This window comes from Pongo pygmaeus, chromosome 11 (genome assembly GCF_028885625.2).
Source record: "Pongo pygmaeus isolate AG05252 chromosome 11, NHGRI_mPonPyg2-v2.0_pri, whole genome shotgun sequence".
Lineage (NCBI taxonomy): Eukaryota > Metazoa > Chordata > Mammalia > Primates > Hominidae > Pongo > Pongo pygmaeus.
In genome coordinates this window covers 35,100,917-35,123,655 of record NC_072384.2, presented here as the reverse complement: position 1 = coordinate 35,123,655, position 22,739 = coordinate 35,100,917, and the positions used below count along the sequence as shown (strand labels likewise).

Below are 22,739 nucleotides of genomic sequence, written 5' to 3'. Positions count from 1 at the left end.
CTAATCTCAAGTGATCCACCCACCTCGGCCTCCCAAAGTGCTGGGATTACAGGCGTGAGCCACCGTGCCCGGCCTGAAATTGGCATTTTAACAATTTCGGTAGGTGATTGTGATGCACACAACAGTTTCAGAACCACTGTTATGTCATCCAATGTCAAAGCAAGTGGGTACAAGCCACACATGCTTATATTTCCTTGTTTCTCCCCTCAATGCCCAGTAGGGGCTGTATTGATGTTTTCCCATGAATAAGAATCAGGGAACAGCAGTTTCCTGAGAGCACCCTGACTTTAAAAAGAAGTTTAGGAATGGACGCAGTGGCTCATACCTGTAATCTCAGCACTTTGGGAGGCCGAGGCGGGAGAAGTGCTTGAGCCTGGGAGTTTGAGATCAGCCTGGAAAATATAATGACACCATATCTCTACAAAAAATTTAAAAACTAGCCAGGCACGGAAGCACATGCCTGTAGTCCCAGCTACTCAGGAGGCTGAGGCAGGAGGATTTTGAGCCTGAGAGGCAGAGACTGCAATGAGCTGAGATCGCGCCACTGCACTCCAGCCTGGGCGACAGCAAGACCCTGTCTCAAAAAAAAAAAAAAAAAGAGGCCGGTCACAGTGGCTCACACCTGTAAACCCAGCACTTTGTGAGGCCGAGGCGGGCAGATCATGAGGTCAGGAGATCGAGACCATCCTGGCTAACACGGTGAAACCCCATCTCTACTAAAAATACAAAAAATTAGCTGGGTGTGGTGGCGGGCGCCTGTAGTCCCAGCTACTCAGGAGGCTGAGGCAGGAGAATGGCATTAACCCAGGAGGTGGAGCTTGCAGTGAGCCGAGATTGCGCCACTGCCCTCCAGCCTGGGCGACAGAGCGAGACTTCATCTCAAAAAAAAAAAAAAGTTTAGGAAGGAGTTCTCTCCTTGCCAACTTTCCAACTGCTCTGCATTTCATAGTCCATTTTCACAAAACACTCTCTAAAGGAACATTATTTTTTTAAGCCACCTTGTCTTCTAAAATCTTTCAGCTAAAGTCATTTGGATGATTTCTTCAGGTCCATAGGAAATGAATCCCGCAGTGGTTTCCACAGTCAAAGCCTCCTGCCCTCGCTCACCTGCTGTTCATGTCTCTGGTTGGTTTCAGGTGGAAAAGTCTCTGTTGTCCTGCGAGCTGAAGATATTCCGGAGCTCCTGCTAGAACCACCCATATCTGTGCTTGCCCAGGTGATAGCAGCCCAAAAATATAACTGTAACATCTCAGGAGAGTTTGATTTTAATTTTTTAAAAACAAGAGAAGTGTTGGTCTATTGGTTTGACATTTCTGTAAATGCCTCAGAATGAGTGGTGTACATTCTCCAGGTTCATAATTACCTTAAAAACAAAATCTTGAAGCTGAACCTCCTGTTTGGTCAAGTGTCGGCTTGCCTGCAGGAAGAAGCCACTTGCCTCTGCTGGCTCTGATTTTTGAGTCCAAAATAGCTTATAGGATAAGAGATGAGATTATGGCAAAACAGGTACTAGGGTAAAGGGGTTTTTCAAAAATGTGCACCTGGCCAAACACGGTGGCTCATGTCTGTAATCCCAGCACTTTGGGAGGCGGAGGTGGGAGAGTTGTTTGAGCCAGGAGTTCGAGACCAGCCTGGGCAACATGGCAAAACTCCCTCTTTATTAAAAACACAAAAATTAGCAAGGCATGGTGATGCATGCCTGTAGTTCCAGCTGCTCAGGAGGATGAGGTGGGAGGATCGCTTGAGCCCTGGAGGTCAAGGCTGCAGTGAACTGTGATCATGTCACTGCACTCCAGCCTGGGTGACATAGCAAGACCCTGTCTTGAAAAAAAAAAATTAAAAATGTGCATATATCCTCTATCACTTTTTATTTTTTATTTTTATTTATTTATTTTTTTAGAGACAGGGTCTTGGGGCCTTGCTCTGTCACCCAGGCCAGAGTGCAGTGGCATGATCACAGCTCACTGCAGCCTCTACTTCCAACTCCTGGTCTTCAGCAGTCCTCCCACCTCAGCCTCCCAAAGTGTCAGGATTAGAGGCATGAGCCACCACACCCAGCCAACTGTCACTTTTTAACTATAATTTATATTTTTTATTTTATTTTATTTTTTTGAGATGGAGTTTCATTCTTGTTGCCCAGGCTGGAGTGCAGTGGCATGATCTCGGCTCACTGCAACCTCTATACCCTGGATTCAAGCGATTCTTCTGCCTCAGCCTCCCAAGTAGCTGGGATTACAGGCGTGCACCACCACGCCCGGCTAATTTTGTATTTTTAGTAGAGATGGGGTTTCACCATGTTGGTCAGGCTTGTCTCGAACTCCTGACCTCAGGTAATCCACCTGCCTCGGCCTCCCAAAGTGCTGGAATTACAGGCTTGAGCCACCGCGCCAGCCTTTAACTATAATTTTTAAAAGAAAAATTAAAATAATCTGGGAAGTGAACGGCTTCAGGCCCCCTTGGGCAGCTGGGCAGTCTGGAAGCCATGGGAACCATCACTGGTCTCCGTAGTTCTGCAGCATCGCTCTGGCACTGAAGAGATGCCGTGCTGCTCATTGGCATCTGTGTGTTGATGGGGGCCCCAGGAGTCAGGGTCAGGTCTTCAGATTTTCCAGTTCAAACACGATGGAACCAAGACCTGATAAGGTTCTGGAGGGACAACTCCCAGGCTGATTGCACGGCCAGAATGGCACCTAAATTAGTTTACAGAGGGCGATAACTGCTATCAGTTATGAACGCGGGAGACCAAAGTGCTGATCAGAAAAATGCTTGTCGAGAAATAGCCTTTGTACTAGTCTCTCCGCCCCAGTCCATGCTGTGCAACGCTTCTGGGTAATGTCCCAAAAGCACAGTTCTGACCAGTTCCCTGCTGGGAAGCCACACTCCCGAGTGGGACGAATCCCGCAGGACCCTCCAGTGCATGAATATGTGGGCGTCTCTCTCTTTCTCTCTGGCCTCACCTCCTATTTTGCCCGTGTGAGTGCTGTGCTTGCTTCCTACCCTCCTGCATCCCTTACTGGACGTCCTTCCTGTCTTCCTGTCTTCTTGCCTTCCTCAAATCTCCTTCCAGCAAAATTTTCTCCATTGTTAATGTACATGTAACTGTGCTCTCCAGCGGAGGCCTCACTCAGTAACACTCACTCACTCACCCTGATGCGCTCTCTCCCCACCCGGACCCTTAGCCATTGCTTTAGACCAGTGGTTCCCAAGCTTGAGTGGGCATCAGAACCACCTAGAGAGCTAGGAGAGAGCACAGAGACCAAGACTTAATGTGGTGGGACCCACCTGGGCCTGCACAGGCGTCCCAAGTCCCCAGGTGAGTCTAATCCCCAGCAAGGCATGAGAACCACTGGTGTGGGCTTCTTACAGCACTTCTAAATTTCTGCCTTCTCCTTGTGTGATTGGTGCATTTGCTAACCCTCCCTATTAAAGGTGTAAACCTCTGTGGATATTATTTATCTCTAAATGTGAATCCCTGCCCACCATCTCAGCACAGTGTGACATTCAGAGGTAGGAACTCAGTGACGATGTGTTGTGCAGAACTGACAGACACAAGCAAGAGCTGCGAGAGTGGGCAGGGAATGCTGGAGTGATACCTGCCAGTGTGGTCTTTAGTGAACCCTGATGACAACTTGACTGAGAAAGAAACAGGGAGCCAGTAGTGAACCACTTATTAACCCATTTATGCCTGAGGTTGCAATTTTTTGAACTTTTGCAATCAGACCTTAGCGAAGACCTTGAGCAGGAGGATATAAGTAACTTCCATAGGCTTAGCATTCCAATAATGGAACACTAGGCATGCACAGAGCACTTGGTTCTGACCAGGTGACAGTAACCGTTAGTCCTTGTCTTGAAGAAGCAGATGATCAGTGCGAGGGATAAGACAGGTAATGATCTAATCAGGCCAAGGGTAGACAGGTACGGCCAGCCAGGCTCGTGGAGGGGAGCGCAGCATTGGGAGTGTTGGCATGGTCCTGTGTAGACTCTGTGAATCTGAAGTTCTTTGAGCACATGCAGGCCAGAGGCAGGGCAGAGGGGACATCCTCATCAGAAGTGTGGATGGGGGTGTCGATGACCAGGACCATGAGGGTTGTGCTCTGCTAAAGAGGAAGTCCCCAACGCGTACTCCACAGGCCCTAGCTCTTGGCCTGGCTAGGGATAACTGGGGGTGGACTTCAAATGGTGGCCTGAAATTAAAACCAAAACCAAAAACCTGGTAGGATTCACAGGGATGACTGTGGAGTCATGTGTGGCTGAAGGCTCCACCACCCCCATCCTGGCCAAATGTGAGGGTCTGTGGAGGAAGCACCAGGGGCAGCACTGGCCTCTAGCTGCCTCCCATTTCTGGCATACACACTCCTTCACGCATTCATTTAGCCATCAACACTGCGTGCTTTCTGTGTGCTGAACACAGAGGCACATGGATGAGCACATAGGTGATGCATTCCCAACAACATACAGGCATAGGCACCCCCCGCTACCCTACACACACACACACACACACACACACACACACACACACACACACACACACACACACACACACACACACACACACACACACACACACACACTCTTTCTCATTCCATCTCCATCTTTTCCTTTGGAAAATCCCGCTTTGGAATATTTGGTTTAGTGATAAGGGGAGAAACAAAATTCTGAGAGGCTCTTAGTCTTGACACTGCTTAGGTTCTAATGACCCTATTTACTATTTTCAGGACGCGGTCGATTTCCTCTCTCTTGATTTGTCTTATGAATGCCAAAATGAGGCAAGTCTGCGGCAGAAGCTGAGTAAACTGCAGGTAATTTGAGCCCTTTTCCACATTAATGATGAATGCGGCGAAGATTTCAGAGAGCAGATTAGACATTTAATGCTTTGGCTACTGCATAAACTGAACTTCCATCAACAGTCAGAGACCGGCTGAGTTGTGTCTGGGGAGATATCTGTTGCAAGCATCCCTAGAGAACATCGGATGTTAGGCAGTCTTTCCTAGAAGGGATACGAGGGTTAGCTTGTTAAGATGAATATTTATATAGATCCTCTGCTTGCTTGTGTAGAAATCTGCCGAGAATCGAGATTCTAGGGTTCATTCTGAGTTTTAAAAAGGCAACTCATCAATGGGGGTGATGGTTGCATAACGATAAGCATCTACTTAACGCCACTGAACTATACATTTAATGGTTATGATGGTAATTTTTTTTTTTTGAGACGGAGTCTTCCTCGGTTGCCCAGGCTGGGGTGCAGTGGCACGATCTTGGCTCACTGCAGCCTCCACCTCCCGGGTTCAGGCGATTCTCCTGCCTCAGCCTCTCCAGTAGCTGAGATGACAAGAACACACAAACACGCCTGGCTAATTTTTGTATTTTTGGTAGAGGCAAGTTTTCACCATGTTGGTCATCTTGGTCTCAAACTCCTGACCTAAAGTGATCCGCCCACCTCAGCCTCCCAAAGTGCTGGGATTACAGGCGTGAGCCACCACACCTGGCCTGTAAATTTCTTCTTTATGTCTATTTTACCACATTTTTAAAAAAACAAACATTTCACACCCAGGTCTACTAAATCAGATCCCAGCTGTATGGACCTTCCAGTAAGCTCAGGACTCCCTCCTGTACCTGGTACTGCTTTTCTCAAGTCTAATGATGCGGGCTCATTAGAGAAAGTATGTTAGGAGCCTCCTATCCAACTACCAGGTTTCTCTCTTAGGCTTGGTCACTGCTGTGTGACTTACTTGCTTCATTCCCTAGAGTCCCAACTATTCCCCTTGTCTATCTGATGGTGCCCATGTTTTCTCCTGCACCTTCCGAGTGCTGGCAGTATTCCTATAACCCTGGAGAGCTGCCTTCCTGTGGGCCTTTCCAAGGATGTCTGGCCACTGGAATGCACCCACATTGGACCTCCTGCCTCTGCAGGTTTGGGCACAAAGCCACTCCCTGCTGCTTTCAGCCTGTGCCTCCCACGAGGCAGGCAGAGCAGCCCCCTACACTCACCTGTGGTTTTGAATCCCACCATCTCCGTCACCAAGGAGGATGGTTTACCTGAGGAATTATCCCTTTAAAGGCCAAGTTTGGCCGGGCACAGTGGCTCATGCCTGTAATCCCAGCACTTTGGGAGGCCGAGGCAGGTGGATCATGAGATCAAGAGATTAAGACCATCCTGGCCAACATGGTGAAAACCCATCTCTACTAAAAATACAAAAATTAGATGGGCATGGTGGCACGCACCTGTAGTCCCAGCTACTTGGGAGGTGGAGGCAGGAGAATCACTTGAACCTGGGAGGCGGAGGTTGCAGCGAGCCAAGATTTCGCCACTGCACTCCAGCCTGGTGACAGAGTGAGACTCCATCTCAAAAATAAAAATAAAAATAAAAGGCCAAGCTCAGGAATGTCAAACTGAGCTTCAGGTACATGGACCCTCCATTTTACCTGAGGCAGTGTGCTTGAAATGGACAAATTAGCACCAGTCCAATCCCAATGTCTATGTGTTTCTAGCTGTTTGTGTAGTAGACACTGCTGCTTTTGTTATCTACAAATAACAAGATGATCTAATTCAGGGGTCCCAAGCCCCCAGGCAGAGCACCAGTACTGGTCCATGGCCTGTTAGGAATCTGGCTGCACAGCAGGAGGTGAGTGGCAAGCGAGCAAGCATTAACCACCTGAGCTCCACCTCCTGTCAGATCAGCAGCCATATTAGATAGGAGGACAAACCCTACTGTGAACTGCGCATGGGAGGGATCTAGGTTGCGTGCTCTTTATGAGAATCTAATGCCTGATAATCTGAGGTGGAACAGTTTCATCCCCAAATCATCCCCCCTACCTCCCCCAAGTCTGTGGAAAAATTGTCTTCCATGAAACCGGTCCCTGGTGCCAAGAATGTTGGGGACCACTGATCTAATCAAAGGTGACGGATACAACCACAAAGACATCTGAGTAACAGCTATATAATTTTAGTGCTTGCTTATCCCAGACACCTGGGAGGCACTTCATCCTCACATCATCTCAACCCCTCAAAACACACTCTAAGGTTTAAACAATTTAACCAAGGTGGTGAGCTCCAGGGTTGGGATTTGAACCAGGGCTTTCTCATTCTAAGACACCACACTGTCTCTTCAAAAGAAAAATAAGTCTCACATCTGCAATCCCAGCACTTTGGGAGGTTGAGGCAGGTGAATCACTTGAGGCCAGGAGTTCAAGACCAGCCTGCCCAACATGACGAAACCCCGTCTCTACTAAAAATAGAAAAATTAACCAAGTATAGTGGCACGAACCTGTAATCCCAGCTCCTTGGGAGGCTGAGGCACAACAATCGCTTGAACCTGGGAGGTGGAGATTGCAGTGAGCCGAGATGGCGCCACTGCACTCCAGCCCAGGGGACAGAGAGAGACTTTTTTTGGTCAAAAAAAAAAGAAAAAGAAGTCCAAGTGTTGGGAACATGATAATGAGGGTGGTATTTTTTAAATCACATATGATCAATTTCAGTTGTTTTTGTGACTGCCTCACCTGAACCTAAACTTGCTTGCTACCCAGGGCCTGTGTTTGTGGGCTGGCTGACAAGGTTTCTGGGCCTTACGTAGCACTCTAGTGTCTTCGAGGTCTGCTTGTGCCTTTTGTCCTCCTCATGGAATTAAACCAGAGCTTGTTGCTAGGCTAATGGGTTCAGACACAGCTGCCATTTTAAAACCATCTCTGTTGTGCGGAGGCGGCGTGCCTCTGACAGGCAGTCAGCAGAGGCACTGCATGGCTGGTACTTGAGGATGTGATTTTCAGTCTCTTCCCTTTTTCCATCACAACATTTTTTTTTAAGATGGAGTCTCGCTCTGTCACCCAGGCTGGAGTGCCCTGTGGCATGATCTTGGCTCACTTCAACCTGCACCTCCGGGATTCAAGCAATTCTCCTGCCTCAGCCTCCCAAGTAGCTGGGACTACAGGTGCCCGCCACCATGCCTGTTTTTTTTGTTGTTGTTGTTGTTGTTGGTTTTTTTTTTTGTAGTTTTAGCAGAGACAGTGTTTCACTATGTTGGCTAGGCTGGTCTCGAACTCCTGGCCTCAAGTGATCCACCAGCCCCCTCAACCTCCTAAAGTGCTGAGATTACAGGCATGAGCCACTGCACCTGGCTACCACATTTTCAAGACACTTCTACCAGTGTCTGGGTAAAGCACTGAAACTTCAGTCTGTAGCTGGCCAGTCAAATAGTAAAACTCTCCCTGGACAAACGTAGCAGCCATTTATAAATGCTCTGCAATGGTTATGTATTCCTTTTACTTCCTTGGGTAGGGTTGGCCCCTCTGAGGCAGCCTCAAAGATGCGGAAATGACAGCTGACAACCCCTGAGCTGGAGAGGACAGTGTTCCTTCCTGGGATTGTGGTCTCATGCCTGGTAGCATTTCCCATGCACAGTTACCACACCCAGGACAGGAATAACAGCTGAGCCTGCCCTGAGGACAGGGCCAGAGTTGTGTCCACAGGAGCCTGAATCGTGCTGCCCACCTTCCCAGTGTCCCCTCCCTCCCTGTCCCGGAACCCCACCCTCCCCTTGCAGGGGCCTCTTCCTGTGGGCTGTGAGGGAAGAGGGCGAAAGCAGGGCAGGGAGGAGCAGGCACCTTTTCCCTTTCCCACCCTCTCCCCGGAGCACCTGCGCAGCCCTCTCTGAGCCACAGGGGCCCTCAGCGGCCACTCCCCAACGGCACGCAGCTGTCTGAGGGCCTGAGAACAGCCTCGAGCCCAGCAATGAAGAGCTGCGGCACACCCTTGGGTTCTCGGTTCTGCAGGAGGCACGCGAGGAGGTCCCGCATCCACTTATCAGAAAAAGCTGTGCTCCCAGGGAGTTCTCCGCTTGGCAGAAGGCAGGCTGGGGGCCTCCGAGGCTCCTCTAGCTCTCCAGCCCTGGGACATCACCGGCTGCCTCATGGCATATCCGTCTTTCAGGAAGGAGAAAACCCTTGCTTCCCCTAAGCATGCCACCCTGGGTGGTTTGTCCCCACTGCACTGACACAGCACAGGGAGGGATGAGGACTGTGTGGAGTCACAGCTCCACTAACTGCACAGTCATGGGCAACCTGCTTGGCCTCTCGAGCTTCTGACTCCCCGTCTGTAAAGGAAGTCACAGGTGGCTATGAGAAAGTAAAGACTATGCCTGGCTCCTTTTAAAGTGGTTACTATTGGTATCTTTTGGTAGCTTTTAGTTGCTCAGAGGAGAAAAAAGTTACTGTGAGTAAAATGACCAAACTCCAACCCCCGTAAAAAAGGTAATTTAAAATGAAGTCAAACAGCATGTCAGCCCTGAGACGTTTTCCTTGATACTGAAATGGCTAGAAATAAGGAGAGGAAATTACGTTTGCTTCCATTTTAATGATGACAGCTAACATAACTTTTTTTTTTTTTTGAGATGGAGCCTGGCTCTTGTTGCCTAGGCTGAAGTGCAGCGGTTCACTGCAACCTCTGCCTCCTGAATTCAAGTGATTCTCCTGTCTCAGCCTCCCAAGTAGCTAATATTACAGGCATGCACCACCAAGCCCAGCTAATTTTTGTATTTTTGATAGAGACAGGGTTTCGCCATGTTGGTCAGGCTGGTCTCGAACTCCTGACCTCAGGTGATCCGCCTGCCTCAGCTTCCCAAAGTGCTAGGATTACAGGCGTGAGCCACCACACCCACTGGGCTGCTGTAACTTTTTGTTTTGGAAAATTTCTAACGTCCAAAAGTAGAAAGTATGATGAACCACTATGAAGCCATCTCCAGCTGCAAGAGCTATTACTGGCTCGTAGGTAATCTTCTTTCACCTAACCTATAACTTCTATCTCCCAAACTAGATTTTTAATTTAAAAAAATTTTTTTAGAGACAGGATCTTGCTCTGTCACCCAGGCTGGAGTGCAGTGGTGCAATCTAGCTCACTGCAGCCTTAAATTCCTGGGCTCAAGCGATCCTCCTGGCTTAGCCTCCCAAGCAGCTAGAACTACAGGCATGCACCACCACACCCAGCTAACCAAACTGGATTATTTTGAAGCAAATCCCAGACATCCATAATGGCAATGGTGGCCTCTTAACTAAGCTTCTTAAGTAGCACAGGCTCTGGATGTGAGCAGTGGCCTTGTTCCTGATCCTAACACCGTGCCTGGCTCTAAGAGGTGCCCTGTAAGCCTGAGATGAAGGAAGAGGTGAAGGTGGGGGTTGGTGGGGAGGGTAGACTGTTATTGAAAATTGTAGATCTTTCTCCTTCAGAGTCTAGAGTCAGCTCCTTTAATTAACTGGGACAGAGGTCATTTCCAAAGCCAGAGTAAGTGCCATAGCTTCTCATCTTGAAACTCTGTCCCTGTTATCAAGATGCTTTCCAGGAGGCTTCAGTTCACTTGCTGGTCCTTCTCTTTTTCAGACCATTGAGCCAAAAGTGAAAGTTTTCATCTTCAACCTAAAACTCCCGGACTGCTCCTCCACCATGAAGAACCCAGCCAGGCTGCTTTTCAGCCTTTTTGAAGGTGAGTAGGCCATGGCTGAAGAGGTTTTGAGTGACATTTGCTGCACTGGTGTGCTGGGTAGCAGTCTTAAAAGTCCGGGGTTCCAATGGGAGGAGGAGCATGGAGGAAGGCTAGTCTAAAAGCCCACCCCAGATTGGGTTAGTGTACTATGCCTTCCTACTGATGGTCCCTTGTAACCATCCCCCATTGACCCAAGAAAGAGGAGAGGTTCTACACAAGGATGCCTCTTATGGCCATAAAGATAGTTAGGCCTCAGCTGTGAATTGTAGGCATGGAAACTCATCTTTGCCTCCTTTCATTACCTGTCCCTCCAAGGTCTCTCATCTCTGCTCCTCTTGGCAGGGCTTTCCTGTGCCTCTCTCTCTCCAGCCAGCCCTCTCCACTTACCCTTGTTCCGTGTCCCCATTATCTTAGTTTGCACATGGCCCTGATGGGTACCTGACCAAGATGCTAAGAACTTTCAACTGTAGGACTCACGGCTCAAGGGCCATCTTCCTAGTGTCTCTTAGTTCAAATTCTTGAAAGTGAATCTGATTGTTGGCCATGGATCAGGAGGCTGCTCCTGGTTCAATCAAGTCAGGGGAAAGATGGGGTCTATGACAGCATTGAGGCTGGCAGTCACTGGAGACTCTGCAAGAAGGGAGGAAGGGGCAGAGGGGAATGTGCCTGAGGGCCCTGATATTCAGGTCTGTCACTCTTGTCCATAGGCCAGAATATGGGAGAAGTCAGTTGTGTTCTTTCTACCACTGTGTCTTAGTCTGTCTTGTGTTGCTGTAATAGAATACTCTAGACTGCATAATTTATAGAGAAAAAAGGTTTATTTAGCTCATGGTTCTGGGGACTGGGAAGTTCAAGATCAGGCAGACACGTCTGGTCAGCTTCTGGTGAGGGCCTCATGCTGCATCCTAACCTGGCAGAGAAGTGGAAGGGGAAGGAAGTGCCTGCAAATAGATAAAACACCAGAAGCAGCCTCACTTTATAACAACCACTGTCATGGTGACTAATCCAGTCCCACTAGAATGGGAACTCACTCACTGCCTGGAGACTGCACTAATCCCTTCATGAGGGCGGGTCCCTCATGACCCAAATGCCTCTTAAAAGTCCCATAACCTCTCAACAATGTTACATTGGCAATTAAATTTCAACAGGAGTTTTGGTAGGGACAAACCACATCCAAACCATAGCACACCTGGACCCCCTCCCAGCATTGGGTTGGCTCCAGAGGGCCCCTGAAGTTCATCCATTGATACCATTTAATAATGCTTATCTGAACTCACCTTTGATGGCATTACAATTTCTGTTCTTAGATCCCACCTCTCTCTAAGTGGTTAAAATTGTACCTTTTCTGTTTATGCGTATTTTACCACAGTTTAAAAAATATTCCACCCCTTTCTGATCTTTGAGTTCTTCTAAATCAATTGTTCCCAAAGTTGTGGTCCCCAGACCAGCAGCATCAACATTAGCATCACCTGGGAGCTCATTAGAAATGCATATTCTTGAGCCCTGCTTGAGACCTACTGCATCAGACACTCTCAGGGTAGGACCAGCAACCTGTGTTTTAACAAGCTCTACAGATGATTTTGATTCACATTGAAGTTTGAGAACCACTTTTAAGTAATAAGTAAGTAGAATTCACTTCTAAGCTTTTAAAGTCCTTAGCCCATGGTATTTTCCAAAGGGGCTTGGAACCACTGCTTGGAGTTTGGGTGTGTTGTATGAGCGAGGAAAACTGTTGATTTCAGACTTGCATGTTCTTAGTTGGCATTTACATAGAGTTAATTTAATTTCTTCTCTTACAGCCATAAATAAAGACCAAGTGCTCACCATTGGGTTTGATATTAATGAGTTTCTGAGTTGTTCATCAAGTTCCAAGAAAAGGTAATGTCAGGTTGCCTATTGAACTATCGATAACTGATATTTGTAGAATACTCTGTTTCTTTTACATGTATAATCTTATAGGACTGTTGTCATCAACTCTTGGGCCACCAAGTTGATTACTGCCATTCAATTGATGAGAAACAAAGATTCAGAAAGAAAGCAGGGAGTCTCTTACTGAGTGGGACTCACAAGGTTCTGCTTTCTCATCTGTCAGTTCGCCCAACTGTGCGCAACTAGCATGATGGCTCACACCTGTAATCCCAGCACTCTGGTAGGCAAAGGTGGGAAGATTGCTTGAGTCCAGGAGTTCAAGACTGGGCTGGGCAACATGGTGAAACTCTGTCTCTACAAAAAATTACAAAAATACAAAAATTAGCCAGGCATAGTGGTGCATGCCTATGGTCCCAGCTACTTGGGAGACTGAGGTCGGAGGATCGCTTGAGCCCAGGAGGCAGAAGTTGCTGTGAGCCGAGATTGTGCCACTGCACCAGCTAGGATTTGAACTCCTGCCTTCTAGTTTAAGATCTTGTTGGAGACAGTGTGAGCTTGTGGAAGAGTGGCCAGGTTAAGGATAGATCTGACCATCCCGCTGAAGTTACATGATGAGTAAGAGAAATGGGTTCTCTGTGCCCATTTCCTCAATATGAAGGGTGAAACATCCTCCCCGGAAGGAGACAGCGTAGACAGGAAAGCCAGTTGCTGCAAGCCAGATGCCTAACTCGACAACATTCTAGGGACAGAGGTTTCAATCTATGGTGGGGTTGTAAATAATATCTTACTGAGTGACTCAAGTGCCAAAGTTTGCAAATGATACGCTTTAAAAAATTAGAGCAGATTGCCGGGCACGGTGGCTCACGCCTGTAATCCCAGAACTTTGGGAGGCCGAGGCAGGTGGATCGCGAGGTCAGGAGATCGAGATCATCCTGGCTAACACAGTGAAACCCCCGTCTCTACTAAAAATACAAAAAAATTGGCCGGGCATGGTGGCGGGTGCCTGTATTCCCAGCTACTCGGGAGGCTGAGGCAGGAGAATGGCATGAACCCTGGAGGTAGAGCTTGCAGTGAGCCGAGATCGCGCCATTGCACTCCAGCCTGGGTGACAGAACGAGACTCCATCTCAAAAAAAAAAAAAGAAAAAAATTAGAGCAGATTTTGAGGTTGTACCCATTATTACATTGCTTTCATGCACACATATCCCAATACGCTCTTGAGTGAATGAGAAAAGGCATGGTAGCCAGCACTGGGAATTGCCCAGAACCTCAGCGCTCCTGGAGGGATGTTACATGCATGAAGTTCATGCACCATCCCTTAGGGTGGGACAGAAGCTGGAGACAATAATTGACTTCCAGACCTTCAGCTAGAGTTCTCTTTGTCACTCACCTCTGATATTTCCAGTGCAGCCCTGTTCAGGGTCATTCAGTGCCAACACCTCTTTGTACCTTTCCTCTTCCAGTACTTGACTGTTCTGAGCCGTATCCTCCTTCTATTGTTCCATCCTTTCAATCCACTTCAAATCAGCAGTTCAGATCAACAGACCCGCAGCAGCAGCTGTACCTCAGGCTTTGAGTGGCAGTGCAGACTTGCAATAGACAGACATGGGTTACCACTGCTCCCTGACCACACTTGGAGTCAGCCAAGAAGGACTGGCTGTGGCTTCAGGAAAGAAAACTCAAGAAGCCATAATAAAATGGGTTCCCTGAGAAGCCAGTGATTACAAATGACGCCAGCTCAGACGTTCTCTCAGCACTTGGTGGTGCTTTGCCTGAAGGGGAGGGCCAACACAGGCTTACATTAAATGGACAGCCAGGGGCCCCTACTCAGGAGGATGTGGTTGGAGAACCCGCTGAATGCAGGGGCGGTGGGTGGGGAGTGATTCAGAAAGGACTAACATAGTTTTCTCCTTCAGAATTTTAGACCTTATAGGGGAGACAGGCCCCTGAACAACTCTCACATGAGAATGTGGCAGGAGACACACAGCACTGCACCCTAAAAAAGGGAGAACTTAGGAGCCCTGGGTGTGGAGCCTGAGGCGCCATCATGTGCTAAATCCCTCTCCATGGCCGGCAAACCCAGGGTTCCCAGCTCCAAGCCTGTACAGCAAGTTCTGTTTCATCCCAGGGCAGTTTATTTGTTTCCTCAAAACTCTTTTCATGCAATCCAGGAGGACAGAGTCAGGGCCAGGAGGGCTGGGTAAGAGCGAGGTTCAGAGCAGCGGACACTGTGTTTATGGGCACCGTGGATACGTAGAGGCTGAGCACCAAGGGGCGGCGACACATCCCCGGCTGCGCTCCACAGTCGCATATGTTTTGGGATCATCTACAAAGGAAAGGATCATTTCCCTTTCCCCCTGATCTAGCAAATGTCAGGGAGTTGATGCTGAGTGAAACAGAAGGCTTTTAGGTCTGGAAGACGCCTCCTGCAGGGTGACCCGGCCCCAGGCTTCGCTCTTTGAGGGGAAGATCCCTGTGCAGTGTTCCTGTCACTTCTCCCAGTTCTGCGCTGTGGGCCAGCCTGGTATAGGTGCCATCGGCTCTCCACACAATGGCTGTGTGACAGGGAGATGCTCTTGTACTCCACGTCCTTTTCCCCAGGCATGTGCCACACTCCTCAAGGCCGCCCTCTGCTGGCTGTAATTTGCAGCATGCATGCTTTCCTGCCTGCATGACATGACTCATTGTGAAATCAATTTAGAAGTTGGCAATCACAATTGAAAAAAAAGAGGAAAGGAGAGTGGGAGGGAGGAAAATGGACTAGAATAAAATAGAAAATATCAGACCACATTTTGTATAAATGCAGCATGCACTTTTATGTGATGTTTTATTTCATATGCATATACATATGTACACGCATATACATGCACATAAACATGTATGTGTATGAGGTTAAAAGCGCAGAATCTGCTCCACCACCTGCAAGCTGTGTGCAAGGAGAAGTTACTCATAATCACCAGGAATCCAGGCTCCTTTGTTGTTGCTTTGTCACCTTTAACAAGGTTTCTACCTCATGGTCTAGGATGGATGCTTGAGCTCCTGCCATTATGTCTGAAATCCAAGTAGCATGAAGAAAGGAGGCAGTAGCCAGGACTGATATTCAACTGGTCCACATCAGTGTACTTCTGTACCAGCTGATAAATAGCTGCTGGCTCCCTGAAGTCAGGAAGTTTTCCATTTCTTTTTTTTTTTTTTAGACTGAGTTTCACTCTTGTTGCCCAGGCTGGAGTGCAGTGGCATGATCTCAGCTCACCACAACCTCTGCCTCCCTGGTTCAGGTGATTCTCCTGCCTCAGCCTCCTGAGTAGTTGGGATTACAGGCCCCCACCACCACTCCTGGCTAATTTTGTATTTTTAGTAGGGACGGGGTTTCCCCATGTTGGTCAGGCTGGTCTCGAACTTCTGACCTCGTGATCCACCTGCCTCGGCCTCCCAAAGTGCGGGGATTACAGGCATGAGCCACCACACCCAACTCCCATTTCTTTTAGTCTCAGTTTCCTCCTGTGTAGGATGAGGATAAATCATTGTAGTACCCATCTCATAAATTTGTTGGGAAAATTAAATGAGATAATACACATCCATTCTTATCACAGTGGCCAGCGCAGAATCAAGGCTCAATAATTTGAAGTCATTGTTATTATTAGCTATGTTTTACAAATAATGAATTATAAGAAGAATAAAGTATGGTACTAACACTGAAGACAATATTCAAGGGCAATCTAATACAGAGAACAGTAGCATTGTTCCTGTTTTAACCACGAAAGAGCAAGAATCACTCACCTCAGAAGGGGTAATAATAATAATTTTCCCATCTGCCAGTTACTTCCTGCCCATGACTTTGCAGATATGACTTTTGACTCAGTGTTTCTGGAATCTTTTCTGATTAAACACAGTAGTCATCCGTAGGGGGCATTTGTAACTGACAGCATCATTCATTATTATGTCCCTTTTTGTCCCTTCAATCCCACAGCATGTCTTGTTCTCTGACTGGCAGCCTGGCCCTTCAGCCTGACCAGCAGCAGGACCATGAGACCACGGGCTCCTCTCCTGCCTCTGCCTATCAGAGAGTCTGGGAAGCATTTGCCAATCAGTCCAGGGCGGAAAGGGATGCCTTCCTGCAGGACACTTTCCCTGAAGGCTTCCTCTGGGGTGCCTCCACAGGAGCCTTTAACGTGGAAGGAGGCTGGGCCGAGGGCGGAAGAGGGGCAAGCATCTGGGATCCACGCAGGCCCCTGAACACCACTGAGGGCCAAGTGACACCGGAGGTGGCCAGCGACAGCTACCACAAGGTAGCCTCTGACGTCGCCCTGCTTCGCGGCCTCCGGGCTCAGGTGTACAAGTTCTCCATCTCCTGGTCCCGGATCTTCCCCATGGGGCACGGGAGCAGCCCCAGCCTCCCAGGCGTTGCCTACTACAACAAGCTGATTGACAGGCTACGGGATGCGGGCATCGAGCCCATGGCCACGCTGTTCCACTGGGACCTGCCTCAGGCCCTGCAGGTTCATGGCGGATGGCAGAATGACAGCGTGGTGGATGCCTTCCTGGACTATGCGGCCTTCTGCTTCTCCACGTTTGGGGACCGTGTGAAGCTGTGGGTGACCTTCCATGAGCCGTGGGTGATGAGCTATGCGGGCTATGGCACCGGCCAGCACCCTCCTGGCATCTCTGACCCAGGAGTGGCCTCTTTTAAGGTACTTCCCATCCCTGCAGCTCCTACTAATTGGAGGAGAAAGGACATTGGCTGGAAGAAAGTCATTTTCTCTGTTTTCTTCCATCAGCAAGCCTTTACTTTTTGTTCTTTCTTTAAAGGAAATCAGGGGGAGGGAAGGAACCATAAATTGTTAATTAAATTGTTAATCACCTGGCCAGGTGCAGTGGCTCATGCCAGTAATCTCCTCACTGTGGGAGGCCAAGGCAGGCAGATTGCTTGAGTCCAGGAGTTCGAGACCAGACTGGACAACAAGGCGAAATCTCGTCTCTGCAAAAAAAAATACAAAAATTAGCTGGGCATAGTGGTGCACGCCTGTGATCCCACTTACCCAGGAGACTGAGGTGGGAGGATCGCTTGGCCTGGTATGCAGAGGCTGCAGTGAGCCAAGATTTTGCCACTGCACTCCAGCCTGATCAACAGAGCAAGACCCTGTCTCAAAAAAAAAAAAAAAAAAAATGTTAATCACCTTATTTTGTCCAGACACTCTACTGGTACTTTTAAAATATAATAGTTATTACATCCTCAGAATAGCACTGATGGATGAGTGAGGCTCAGACAGGATAAACAATGTGGTCATGATGACATTGTTAGTGAGTCGCCAGGTGGAAGTCAGGATTTGAGCCCGAGTCTTCTTGACTCCAAAGCAAGTTCCTCATGTCACTTAGTGACAAGTGACAGAAAACTCAACCCAAAGTGACTCAAGCAAAGAGAGAATTTACACATTCAGGAGGTTGAAAATTCTTCATTTAGCCTGATCAGGGTGGAATTTGATCAGAGCGCAAGCGATGCCACCAGGACCCAGTTCTCCCTCTCTTGTTCCCCTCATTGGCTTTATTCTTGGGCTACTTTGCAGCCAGATGGCAGCAGCCCTGTTTCTGTTATTTCATGACCAGTAGGGAAAAAAGCTCGGCTCTTTTCTGTCCTTCCCAACAGAAGTGTCCCTGTGTCTCATGGTCTCTCAGTGGGTTGCATACCCACCCTGAACTCATTGCTGGGTCCTGGCCGGGGGGCTGTGACAACTGACTGGTGTGGGCCAAGGACCCATGCTTTACTCCTCAAGACGCTCGCTGAGAGCTGAGGAGGCGGAGAGGGAAGAGGCAAGGAGGCATTGGCTTTCCAGACACCAGTCAGGGCATCGTTTCAACAAGAAGGGGATGTATACACTTGGCACAAAATTTTAAATGGTTATAGGTCTTTTCCATTATTTCCCTTTTTCTTCAGAATCTCCCAGAAAAACCCACCAGCTTTCTCTGGCAGCGTTCTTCAGGATGGACGTGTTAGTCTGCCTTTTCCCTGTCACTGTTTGGGTTCTGTTCTTAAAGATGAGTATTTCCGGCCGGGCACTGTGGCTCACACCTGTAATCCCAGCACTTTGGGAGGCCAAGGCAGGCATATCACCTGGGAGGTCAGGAGTTCAGGACCAGCCTGGCCAACATGGTGAAACCCCGTCTCTACTAAAATACAAAAATTAGCCAGATGTGTTGGTGGGCGCCTATAATCCCATCTACTTGGGAGGCTGAGGCAGGAGAATCACTTGATCCTGGGAGGCGGAGGTTGTAGTGAGCCGAGATCATGCCACTCCACTCCAGCCTGGGCAGCCTGGGTGACAAAGCGAGACTTTCATCTCAAAAAAATAATAATAATAATACTATTTTCTGTGCCCCGTGCTAGGTGTTAAAAAGGGGTCACAGCCATGCCCTGGACATGTTATAGCCTTTTGGGAAAGATGACACTAACACACACAGCAAAATTACAGAACTCTTCAAAAAGACCATTACTAGGGTGAGCTGGAAGGAACATCATGAATAAATGACTCAATGAAATGTCAAACATCGTAGCACATAAGTCAGAGCTTCCATTCAGCTCTTGAACAGCAAGTGACTGCACATATGGAGTCATTCCACCACCCACCTTCTGAAAATGGAAGGTTTGAAATCTTCTGTTTCACTCCTTGTTGTAAAACTTATCTAAACCTTTTCTTCTTAGGCTTTTCTTCCCCTTTGAACTGTGGCTCCTGAGATATCTTTACAGATACTTTGATGAGAAAGTCCCCTTCACTCTTCTCCTTCAATTCTTCCCTTTATTTATTAGTTGAATGTTAGAATACCATTGTCTTAGTGAGCTTGAGCTGTGATAACAAAACACCATAGACTGGTGGTTTAAACAACAGATATTTACTTCCCAGCATTCTGGAGCTGGGGAAGTCCAAGATCAAGGGACCAGCATGTTTGGGTTCTGGTGAGGGCTCTTTTCCTGGCCTGCAAGCAGCCACCTTCTTGCTGTCCTCATATAGGGGTGGTTGGAAGAACTCACTGGTATCTCTTCTTATAAGGATACTAATAACCACCACCATGAGAGTCCCACCCTCACGACCTCCTCTAAATCTAATCACCCCTCAAAGGCCCTATCTCCAAATACCATCACATTGGGGATTAGGGCTTCAACATATGAATTTTGATGGGGGAACTAATTCAGTCCATAGCAACTATTAAGGAAAAAAATTAAACAAAAAAATGTCTTGGGCCGGGCACGGTGGCTGACACCTGTAATCTCAGCACTTTGGGAGGCCGAGGCAGGCGGATCACGAGATCAGGGGCTCAAGACCAGCCTCGCCAACATAGTGAAACCCTGTCTCTACTAAAAATACAAAAATTAGCCAGGCATGGTGGTGGGCACCTGTAGTCCCACCTACTCTGGAGGCTGAGGCAGGAGAATCGCTTGAACCCAGGAGGTGGAGGTTGCAGTGAGCCGAGATTGCACCACTGCACTCCAGCTTGGTGACAGAGTGAGACTCCATCTCAAAAAAAAAAAAAAAAAAGTCTTTTATTATTTTAGAGTATTTCCTTCCAGTCTTGGCTTCTTTGCATTTATGATGTTGTCACAGGGCACCTCAGATTGTTGCTCACTGTTTGCTTGATATCATGTCATTAGCACTTTTCCCTATTATTAAGCAGTCATGATGACTATTTTTGATGGTTGTCTAATATTCCACTGAGCTCGCTTCCTGACACTGGCTAATTTAGAAGAAAGACATCCTTGCTTTTGGGAAAGGAGCACAGTTTGCCATTCGAGTTTAGAACTCAATTAAGGACTAATATTTGGGATGTGAGAAGCAGCCAGTCGTTTTAGTGATTATGGCATATTTTGACATGAAATTCTTCAGAGGTAAGTGTCATCCTCTTCAGATGATAAAAAGGAAAAAGGAAAGCAAGCTAAGATTTAGCAAGCTCACTCCTGCTCTCTGAGTTTCTGCTCAATGCTTTATATACACGTATTTAATCATCCCAGATGGATCCATAATTACCCACTTCTTGCCAACAAGTAAGCTGAAGTTGAGAAAACAAATTGTCCAAGTTAACAAGTTAGTAACAGAGTCAAGATTTAAATCTAGGCTTGTTATATTTCAGACACCCTCCTTTTGCCCCTACTTCCCACAAAAAGCTGTTGCTGTTTGTAAGAGCATGAGTTAAGTCTACAAAGAAACTCCTAGTTTGGTTTTTCTTCTGAGATTCCATTAAATAGAAAGAAGAACAAGTAAGCAAGAAAGAGCCCTCCTCTCCCTTGTGTGCTAATTAAAATAATCTCCCCATGGACTAATTTCTCAACAAGCACTTATTAAGGACAGAGGCAGAATAGCAGTGTGGGTAACAGTAACAGGCTTGGAGTCAGACTGCCAGGGGCTTGTTCTCACTTTACTCCTGACTCTTGGCCTTGTGAAGTTACTACACAGCTCTGGATCTTGTTTTCCCCATCTCTATAGTGGTGATAATAATTGTACCTGCCATATGAGGTTGTGGTGAGGATTACATGAGAGAATTCATTAAGTAGTAGGTGCCCAATACATGTTAGTTGTTATTGTTAATGTGGTTGTTGATGCTATTATTTTGTTGACAATGTTAAAGAATTGCTATTGACTTGTTGACTTTGTTGATGATATTGGTGTTGACTTGTTGACATTGTTGACTTGATATTGTTGACCTTTTCACATTGGTGTTCACTTGTTGATGCCGTTCATGTTGGTATTGATGTTGTTGACATCAACATCATTGATATTATTGACTTGTTGACATTGGTGTGGATTTCTTGACATTGTTGACTTGTTGACATTGTTAGTATCAGTCTTAACTTGTTTATGTTGTTAACTTGTTAACTTTATTATTGACTTGTTAACATCATTGACATTAGTGTCAACGTTGTTATTTGTTGATGACTTGATGTTAACATTAGTGCTGATGTTGTCAATATTGACAGTGTCAATGTTGTTGTCTTTATTGACTTGTTGACGTTGTTGACTTGTTATTGGTTCATTAGTCCTGTTGTTGTCATTGTTGTTATTACTAATCACTGTATTTCCTTCTTACTTTTTCACAAGGTGGCTCACTTGGTCCTCAAGGCTCATGCCAGAACTTGGCACCACTACAACAGCCACCATCGCCTACAGCAGCAGGGGCATGTGGGCATTGTGCTGAACTCAGACTGGGCAGAACCCCTGTCTCCAGAGAGGCCTGAGGACCTGAGAGCCTCTGAGCGCTTCTTGCATTTCATGCTGGGCTGGTTTGCACACCCCATCTTTGTGGATGGAGACTACCCAGCCACCCTGAGGACCCAGATCCAACAGATGAACAGACAGTGCTCCCATCCTGTGGCTCAACTCCCTGAGTTCACGGAGGCAGAGAAGCAGCTCCTGAAAGGCTCTGCTGATTTTCTGGGTCTGTCGCATTACACCTCCCGCCTCATCAGCAATGCCCCACAAAACACCTGCATCCCTAGCTATGATACCATTGGAGGCTTCTCCCAACACGTGAACCATGTGTGGCCCCAGACCTCATCCTCTTGGATACGTGTGGTGCCCTGGGGGATAAGGAGGCTGTTGCAGTTTGTATCCCTGGAATACACAAGAGGAAGAGTTCCAATATACCTGGCCGGGAATGGCATGCCCATAGGGGAAAGTGAAAATCTCTTTGATGATTCCTTGAGAGTAGACTACTTCAATCAATATATCAATGAGGTGCTCAAGGGTAAGAACAATGGATGTGCCAGTGATTGGAAGGTGGGTGGTACTTTTCCAAGTCTTCACAGTTTCATTTAATAGGACAAAGAAAGTCTCCTAGAGAAGTGGAGCCAAAGAAAGCATTATTGGTAGTAATAGTGGGGAGTCCTTCACATCAGCTCCCTAACTCTCTTTCCCAAGGTTCATTCATGTCATTCACATCTTTGCTCCTGTGGCTTTTTTGTTTTGTTTTGTTTTGTTTTTGAGACAGGGTCATGCTGTGTTGCCCACTGGGGAGCATAAGTGCAGTGGCATAAACATTGCTCACTGCAGCCTCAAAGTCCTAAGCTCAAGCCAATCTCCCACCTCAGCCTCTTGAGTAGCTGGGGCCACAGTACACACACCACTATGCGTGGCTTTTTTTTTTTTTTTTTAGACACGGGGTCTCTTCACATTGCCCAGGCTAGTCTCAAACTCCTGGGCTGAGTCTTCTCACTTCATCCTCCCAAAGTGTTGGGATTACAGGCATAAGCCACCATGCCTGACCCAGTGTCCTTATTGCCTCGAATACCTGCCTCTACATTCTGCCCATCTGAGTCCTATGCAGTCATCAAGCCTCATCATCTTTTTTTTTTTTTTTTTTTTTTTTTAGAATTGGGGTCTTGCTTTGTCACATAGGCTGGAATAGAGTGGCATGTTCATAG

General features: G+C 47.5%; 1 protein-coding gene across 2 annotated transcripts in view; it reads left to right on the top strand.

Annotated features, from left to right (window-relative positions):
* The window catches only part of LCT (lactase), a 53,280-nt gene that overhangs the window by 6,997 nt on the left and 23,544 nt on the right, over positions 1–22,739 (top strand). Inside the window, exons 2-7 of one of the 2 annotated variants that reach the window (XM_054477882.2) lie at positions 1,137–1,216; positions 4,716–4,799; positions 10,364–10,466; positions 12,266–12,344; positions 16,305–17,025; positions 21,418–22,063. In XM_054477882.2, coding sequence (XP_054333857.1) covers positions 1,137–1,216; positions 4,716–4,799; positions 10,364–10,466; positions 12,266–12,344; positions 16,305–17,025; positions 21,418–22,063 — 1,713 coding nt within the window. Of the gene's footprint in view, positions 1–1,136; positions 1,217–4,715; positions 4,800–9,673; positions 9,758–10,363; positions 10,467–12,265; positions 12,345–16,304; positions 17,026–21,417; positions 22,064–22,739 lie in introns of those variants that run through there. The other variant, XM_063647423.1, reaches the window with a different exon arrangement.